Raw genomic sequence first — 9,253 nt, 5'->3', positions numbered from 1 at the left:
GTGAAATTAAATTGACATTATTTATTTTTTAATACTAACTTATAAACTATTTATTTATTCATTAATAAGTACTACAATAATTAGATTTTTATAAATAAATTATTTTATTATTTTGAGGATAATAATTAATACTTAAAAATTTATTTATGAGTATTTAAGTCACAGTCAACGGCTTTGTATTCTTTATTTTTTCCTTTGGCTCTTCGATGGCTTATAAACATTTCTGTTGACCACATTACTATTGTCACAGCTGACATCATGTTTATCAAGATTATACATAGAACATAATTACCTTTGGCTTCACGAATTATTCCTGTGATAATTAATCCGTCATTTTAATTGTTTGAATATTTTATTATTATTTTTGTATATACTGCGTTAATAATTCCAAAAGGACATATTTTTATTCACCCTTTTTGCTTTAGGGAACTCCCTGAAGCCAAGAGGGCGAATAAAAATGTCTTTAATGGACTTTTCATGGAGAGAAAATAATAGTTCTAATTCCTATATAGAATAGTAACCATTACTATGTTACATAGTAATGAGGATTTTTTAGCGTCGAGAGTCATGGGATAGAGTAATCTCCTCCGTTCCACATGGTAACATTGGCTATGCTGGCATTGGAATGATTACCATTCTACATTGACGAGAGAACTGTAACTACAATTTTATCTAGCAATACTTACGATCTTTTATTTATTTTATATTTAGTCAATAAGATTATGACAAAATAAATAACTCAAGTTACTTTAAATATATGTAGATATTGAATTAATCTATTGAAATAATTAAAATATTGCTTATGATGAAACATCATTTTTTTATAAAAGTTAAAGAATAATTTAAAAAATTATAATATTTAGTAATAAACAATTTATTTATTTGATTTTTTTACTTCGTTGTCTTATATATATTTATTAAGCTGTAATGTCAGCTATTTAAGCATGGGACTGAGTAGAATTCTACATAGCCCTGATTCCCATGCTAGATAGCGATTTTTACCATTTTACTTGTTTCAATGCAACATAGTAATCATTACCAGAAAAATGCTAATTAATGCTATTCTACATAGCATTATTTACCATTTTACAAAAAATTAGTCTGGTTACTATGTAGAATGGTAATCATTACTATTCTTTTCTCTCCGTGTAGTAACGCAATAAAAAAAAAATAGTGATTTATAGTAATACTTTACCTAAGACAGGACTAAGTGCGCCAATAATTACGCCGTTAACGAAAATTTGAATTCCTGTAGCGTGGGCAAGTCTTTCAATGGGCACGTAACTAGGAACCACGAGAGACATAAAAACAGATCGTGATCCTTTGGCGAAGCCTATTCCAATCGCCATTAATATTATGGCAGAAAAGTCGGAGCTAAATGTTATTACTGGAATATTTTAGAATTTTTGTGAAAATACTTTTATATAATTATTATTTTTTATAATAGACACCGCTATCTTCGAAAATAATTTAAATTAATATTTTATTTTTAATTCTTATCAGACATATTATTAATGTTTTTAAGGTATAAAATTTTATTATGATAATCATAAAGTTGGTGATAATTTTTTTTAATCTCACGATTAATTTATTTCTAATAATAAAGATAAATAATTATTTCTTTAAATTGTAGATTAAAATATAAGAATTGAATAATTATTTTTATTTCCGTAAAAAATATTTAAAATGAATTTATTTAATTAATTAAAAAAAAAAAAAAAAATTTGCCCAATTTGAAAATTTTAAGAAAAATAAAATAATCAGAAAATTTTAATGTTTTATTTTTAAATAATTATAAAATTGAAGTTTATTCGTTTCGAAATTCAAAACTAAGAATTGAAATTTGATTAAATAATTAATTATTTTATTTCCTGATATATAGAAAAAAACTTTGATGTGATTTAAATTATTCAAAAGTTAGCGGTAGTTTTAATAAAAAAAAAAAAAGTGTATTATTAATTTACTTGATCTGCTGACAATGAGCATCACCAAGCTGACGAGATACATTTTTCTAGGAGTTTGTCTAAGCCATTCAGCAATAAACGGAGAAACTCCTCGCATCAGTAAATCAATAGAAGCCATAGTGCTCATAGCACCAGCAATTTGCACTTTTGTAAATTCATTTTCGTTTAATATAAACGGCATTAACATTGCGAAGTTTATTTCCGCAAAGGCAGCTATCGACAAACCGAGCATCAAGTTGACGTAAATCGGGTCGCAGAGCAGGCTCAAATCGAACAAATTAACGATTCTACGTAGAACGCGGGTCAAACGAGCACTATATCCACCTCCTAGCTTTCCCGATTGTTCAACTTTTGATCTGAAATTATAATTATTATCACTCCTGCATTCTTCACTTACTTTATTCATTTACTTTCAAATTCAATGAACATCTTACTCATTTATTTCATCTTTTAATCCTCTTTCTTCATCAATATTATTTAATTCTTTTCCATTTATTTTTAAATTGTCTTCATTGTTATCTTGAACATTATCTATAGATACCGTTCCATAAATCATTGAGTCGTCGAAAATCATTGGACAACTTCCCAAATGAATTGAATTTAAACTTTTTCCTTGAGTAAAATTTTTAATAGTTAAAAAAATGTCTTATTTTAAATAAATAATAATTAATTATTTTACCTGATGTCCACCATTTGTAAGAATGCTCTTTAATTGAATTTTTTTCTTTATCAGCTTCAAGAATATCATAAGCCGATTGTGAATGATAAATACTTCGTTTGCGGCTTGTCGTAACTGTTTTTAACTTCATTTAATTAATGTCAGATAATTAAAAATTTTACTTAAATAAATATTAACTAAGGGGCTGTACTTAATCTACGTAATCTATTACCCGACTAGAATTTTTCCTGATTTGCCTGAAGTACCATGAGGGCCTTTTCAGGTTAATATGTTTGCCTCATTAGGGCAAACCTGATGAGTTCCTTATCAGGACCACATCAGGATATCCGTATTAATGTAAAAGTTATCCAATCCCTTTAAATATTTTATTTACCGGTAAAAAATTAAACGAAGTACAAAATAATATATTTATATAAAAATTACGTCAATCATTGCAGCATGGATTTTTTATTTCTTCATTAGTTATTCTTTGATGACATCATCAATATAATATTTACATTTATACGATTACATATGTGTGTCAGTACAGTTGATAACATCAAGGACTTTGAATCGGAAGGATGCAGGTTCAAGCCCCAGCAGTCATTGGGATTTTTTTCATTAATAAAAGACGCGTTTGCTTCCTCTAAGTAATGCTCCTAATATACATTAGATCACATTCTGGATCCAATTAAAATTTTCTTATTTTTTGCAATTTAATACTTTTTTAAATAATTACTAATAAGGCAACCCTGATAAGAATTTGATGACGATATCCTGATAAGGACCTCATGGGTCATTGGAATTTGTTAGATCCTTATTAAAAATTCTAGTCGGATAAGGTGGGAATCACTTTTTGACTACCACTCTCTTTATCTAACAAATCGTTTAAAAATATGAACCCCCTCCCTAATTGGACATAATTTTTTTATTCCGGGAAATTTCAAATCATCATGTTTGAATTGCTTTCATAATTATTGACCGACAGACACCTGTGAAACAAATCTATAGCGGATTAAAAGCAGCTAAGTATTGTTATGATATATTTACTTAATATTAACATAAATTATATTTAACTGTAGGCAAATTCTCGTATGACAAATTTGATTAAATTTTTTTTTTTATTAATTATCATCGAATTTCATATTTACTTTGATAAATTTCATACAGACATTAACAAAACCCTCATAACAAATTAGTTTGACTCCCCCTACTCTTAAATTTGTTACGTAATTTAAGTACGGCCCTTAAGAAGTTTTTATTAATAGATACAATAATAATAATTTAAAAAAAATTAAAATTACCCGATTGTCCAATAGTCAAATTTTCGGTCTCACAAATTTCCAAAGACTGAGAATCTTTACTATCGATGTTCAAATTCGATATACTTATTGTGCGTTTTAGCTCATAGTTATTAGATCCGACGTCCACTTTAACTGTTTCTAAGCTCATGTTTTTAGTTTTTGACTCGATTATTTTTGTTTTATCATACTGTTTATCTGTGGATATTAATGAGGTTTTATTGCGTTACTAATACCAAAAAAAAATAATTTTATACCACCTTTTGGCGTTCAAAAACTCCTTAAAACCAAAAGTGCGTACATTTTTTTTTTTCATCACCAATCGTTTTGTAGACTTCTTTTAAAGCTAAAAATTGAAAAATAAAATTTTGAAAGTCAAAAAGGCGTTTAACTTAAATTATACGCTCTTTTAACTTTCCAAATTTTTAACTTTAAAGTAAGTCCCCAAAACAATTAGTAAAAAAAAAAAAATTATAAGCCCTTTTGGCTTTAGGAAACTTTCTAAAGCCAAAAGGTCGTATAAAAATATAAGTCTTTTTGGAATTAATAATACAAAATGATTAATTGATTTTTATTTTTTTTTCATTTGAATAACAGACTTTTATGATTCACCTTCATTATCTTTGGGTTCAGTAACCGCATGTTTAGCATGCCACTTTACAGGTTGTAATAATAATGCTGCCATTAATGCATGCATTGTTACTGCTCCAAGAATAATTATTGTTCCCTATAAAAGAAAAAAAAATTTGTATTTTTTTTAATACCAAATTATTTAAATATCAAATAATATTTCACTAAAAAATTTATATAATTTAAATAATTTAAAAAGATTTTATAATTTTTTTTTTTATTTTCTAACTAAAAAAATAGAATAGCAAAGGACAAAAAATAAATTTAATGAAAATTGCCATGAACTGGAATCGAACTACCAGCCTTCTATCTAAGCAGATACTATAGTCAAGTTCCGGTACTTGATCAATTTTTGGTAATGATTTAAGGGGGGAAGGGGTCTGAGATACAAAAAAAAGGGTATTTTTGCGATTTTTTTTTCGGAGTACCTTCTTTATTAAAATTACTAAAATTTGTGACATCATTAAGCATCATTTTAAGAATATTCTGCAAAATTTTCATTAAGAAATATTGAAAAATAAGTCAGTAGTAGCGGGGAGAGACAAGTCATCTTAAAAAAAAATCTCCATGCCGTAGGCAGGATAACTCATGACTGCCTCATCTGAAATCAAAAAACCAAAAAGACTTCTTTAGTATATAAGTTTATCTTAGATTTGAATGAAAGATTTTTTTTTAATAACTACTTATCTTTTGATTAAACAAAAGAAGCAATTTTTGGTAAAAATTAGAGTTTTTTGATTGCACCTTTACCAAAAATTCAAAAATGAATATTTTGTTTATTCTTTCGTTCAAATCCATCAAACTTATGTACTAAAGAAATCTTTTTGGTTTTTTGATTTCAGATCAGGCAGTCTTGAATTATCCTGCCTACGGGATATAGACTTTCTTTTTTAAGTGACTTGTCTCTCCCCACTACCCCTGGCTTATTTTTAAATATTTATTTATGAAAATTTAGCAGAATATTCTTGAAATGATGCTTAATAACGTTACAAATTTTGAAAATTCTAATAACGAAGGTACTCTGAAAAAAAAAATCACAAAAATGTGCTCTTTTTTTTTGTATCTCAGACCCCTTTCCACCCTTAAGGTAAAAATGTTTATACTTATCAAATTTTTTATTTTTTAAAATTATATTATTTTGAAAAGGTCTTTAGAAAGTTTTATTTTATTTTTCACTTTAAAAAAAAATAGAAATTAGAAAAAAAAATATTTGTTTGATTAAAATAAAGTTTATTGAATAATAGTTATTAATAAATATATTAAGTAAATAATTTAATCAAACGTGACCTAAATTGATAATTACAGAGGTAAATTTTTATTGCAATTATTTTTGAATAGAAAAATAAATGAAAATACCTGAGGTGAATATATATATAAGAGGAATGTTATCAACTGTGGCATTAGTATTGGGCCAAAACCCGTAATAGTCATCGCTAATCCCATGGCACGTCCTCGTTTTTCAAGAAAATATGTATTTACTGCTAATGAAAATGATGCCATTGATAAACCGACTCCTAGAGCTGTATAAATATTTAAATTAAAAATTTTTGATTAACAGTAGAAAAATAAAAATAAATAAACTCACATGTCATCAGTCCGTATGTTATTAAAAAATGTATAAACTTAGTAGCAAATGCAGTCATAAATATTCCGGTGAAAAAAAATAAAGCGCCGGCGATGGCTACTTTTCGATATCCAAATTTACGAAGAAGAGGCCCGTGTATCAAACCCAACGACATACCAAATGACATATTTGTACTCATTATTATTGACACATCTGTTGGTGGAAGATTTAATGATGAAAATATATCTATGAATACTAAACTCATTCCTTGAATCAGTGGTACCATTACAATCTATAAAAAAAAAATTAATCGAATAAATATTCATAAACTAAAAAGTTATAGTTTTAAATGTTGCACTTATCAAGTAATGATTTAATTTGTGATCAACAAAATCTATTTTTATTTCGAGAATTTGTCGATATTAAAAAAAAATTTTAGTGAAAAACGTTCAAAATTATCTCATTTAAATTGAAAATAATAATTATTTTATTAATTTGAATTCATTGAAAATAATTATCAATTGTCTTTTAAAGAAAAAAATACAGTATTCATTAGACTGGGCCAAAAAAACCGACTATTTTTCTTTCTTTCGATACTGTGAAAATATTATTCCTGATGACTAAAAAAAATTATTGGGCAAGTTTGAGCCCTTAGTATTGATATTAAGAGGTATATCGTTACGACTATTCGTTTTTTGAAAGAAATTTTATTTTTTATCCAAATCTTGTAAATCATTCATCTGAAAAATTTGAGCAATATATATTCTTAAAGGAAATTGAATTCTCTGCAAAAAATCTCTCTTAGTAAATTGACGTAAAACGAGCTGTTTCCTTGTAACCATGCCTTAAATATTGATTTGTTTTTGAAATTCTTTGTTTCTATTTTGGATTTTTGTAACTATTAGAAATATAAAAATTTTTTTTAATCGAGATACATAATTTTCTAGAAAATTTTATGCTCTACAAAAAAGGCCTCTTAACATTTTTCGCTAAATTCACTCCTTCAAAAGTTATTCAAGTTTGAAGTTGAGCCAAAATGACTTAAATAACTTGAATAACTTTCGAAGGAGTGAATTTAGCAAAAAATGTTAAGAGAACTTTTTTGTAGAGCATTAAATTTCTTCTAAAAATACGTATTTTGACTAGAAAAAATTTTAATATTTCTAGTTGCTACAAAAATTCGAAATAGAAACAAAGAATTTAAAAAACAAATCAATGTTTAAGGCACGGTTACAAGGAATCGGTTTGTTTTACGTCAATTTACTAAGAGAGATTTTTTGTAGGGAATTTAATTACCTTCAGGAATATACATTGCTCAAATTATTCAGTTAGATGATTTACGAGTTTTGGGTAAAAAATAAAATTTCTATCAAAAAAGTAATAGTCGTAACGATACACCTCTTAATATCAATATTAAGGGCTCGAACTTGCACAATAATTTTTTTTGGTCATCGGGAATAATATTTTCACAGTATCAAAAGAAAAAAAAAATAGTCGATTTTTTTGGCCCAGTCTATTATTCATATTTTTGCTACATTTGCACAGTAAATGGAAAGGTTTTTATACATTTTTCTTTTAAACTAATGAAAATTTATGAACAATAAAAATGGAGATTACTATACAATTAATTAAGGCATCGAACTACGTTCTTTATTTCAGGCTTATAGGTTTTGTTTGAGAAAAAAACTTGAAAAAAAAAATAATTAAAAAGTCGGTTTAAGAATCTCGAGTAAAAAAAATTCTAATTTTTTTAAAGAGGTAATTAGAGTCATGTGGGATAAGTATGCGCAGTAGGTAAGAGTGCGCAAACCATGTATTTCTATCCCACATGATTCTACCTCGTTACTTAAAAGTTTGGATATGAATCTAAAGACCATTCGTAATTAGTTTTAAAGCCTTTTTTTAACCTGCTTCAAATCAACACAGTTCAATAGAATTATTTTTTCTTAAGAAATTCTGAAAATCCTGCCTAGAAAGTGCTCGGTTGAAAATATTTTTATCCCAAATTTTTTAAAAGTTCTATAAATCATTAACTCATAAAGTCTTTTGTCTTTTTTTTTTGTTTCTAAATTTAATAATATAATTGCATTCGAACATTAATACGCTTTTTGTGTCCGAGGTGTGCTTAGTTTGACATGTGTTTATTTTTTTTCAAATTTTTGATTTAAAAATTATTAAATTTTAATATACTTCAAAATTTTAAAAGAACAAATTATATAAATTAAAATTTATTATCTAAATTTGAAAAAAAATAAAAAACTTTTTATTAAAATTATATTTGTAATTTGACATTCCTATTTTATCAATATTTGTGTATAATTATCTATATTTATTTTTTATTTTTTCTATATTACCGTTATCTAAAATTTAAAAGTGAGAAAAAAATATTATCAATTCGAATTAAACACTACTATATATTTTAAATGTCAATTATTTGTAAAGATAATTAGTCAGGAATAAATTCTTTGATTAAGCCAAGTGATAAAAAACTATTAAAAGTCAATTATCATACTGTTTACTCAACATAAATGTATATCTTTGTCTCGAACAATGTTTACCAAAAATTATTTAAAAAATTAAATATTAAAATAAAATTATATCTAATAAAAATTTATTATTTTAAAATAAAATACTCACATTATTTAATGCATAACCCAGAGCAACCACCCACCCCCATCCCCCATCAGGGGGGACCATTTTACCTTGCATTAAAAAATTTTTCCCCCACTTGATAATTCACCCACCTGCACACACACTCACATACCCAAGTTGAAAAATATTACCGCCAAATAAAACTTCTATCGGTGACAAAATTCATTTTAACGCAATATTTACACGTGAAATAAAAAAACCGCGTGTCCGAGAGTCTGATAAATAAATTAGATCAGTCTACTGTGATAGTGATAAACTGATGTCTTTCTTACTGCACACATTAGCCACGTCTTCCGGTCAATAAAATAATTCTTATTCTTATTCTTTTCTTAGTCTTGATGTCTACACTCAACAACTACTTATACAACTTATAGTTATGGTATATAGATATTATTATTATTATTATATTAGTAATAGTAGTAGTAGTGGGATATAAAACCGCGCCTTGATGTATCAGAGAACTAGATAGACCCTGTACAGTAGA

The 9,253-nt window shown here is 26.4% G+C and overlaps 1 protein-coding gene across 1 annotated transcript; it reads right to left on the bottom strand.

Annotated features, from left to right (window-relative positions):
* Positions 1-9,253, bottom strand: LOC103570490 (uncharacterized). Its single transcript, XM_014444855.2, has 10 exons — positions 8,755-9,253; positions 6,139-6,409; positions 5,910-6,073; positions 4,536-4,650; positions 3,927-4,121; positions 2,644-2,757; positions 2,399-2,576; positions 1,965-2,320; positions 1,196-1,387; positions 1-313 (listed from the first exon to the last, which is right to left on the bottom strand). The coding sequence occupies exons 1-10, from the start codon at positions 8,824-8,826 to the stop codon at positions 141-143; spliced, it is 1,830 nt and encodes a 609-aa protein (XP_014300341.1). The 5' UTR covers positions 8,827-9,253; the 3' UTR covers positions 1-140.

Source organism: Microplitis demolitor, chromosome 10 (assembly GCF_026212275.2).
Source record: "Microplitis demolitor isolate Queensland-Clemson2020A chromosome 10, iyMicDemo2.1a, whole genome shotgun sequence".
NCBI lineage: Eukaryota > Metazoa > Arthropoda > Insecta > Hymenoptera > Braconidae > Microplitis > Microplitis demolitor.
Note: the sequence above shows the minus strand (reverse complement) of the source record. Positions and strands in the feature narration are given on the sequence as shown.

Coding starts and splice junctions, on each gene's coding strand:
- LOC103570490 (XM_014444855.2), bottom strand. CDS start 8,826: ATGCAAGGTAAAATGGTCCCCCCTGATGGGGGATGGGGGTGGGTGGTT. Junction 2,321..2,398: donor TTAAAAGATGAAATAAATGA/GTAAGATGTTCA, acceptor TTATAATTTCAG/ATCAAAAGTTGAACAATCGG. Junction 314..1,195: donor CGCACTTAGTCCTGTCTTAG/GTAAAGTATTAC, acceptor TAATTATCACAG/GAATAATTCGTGAAGCCAAA.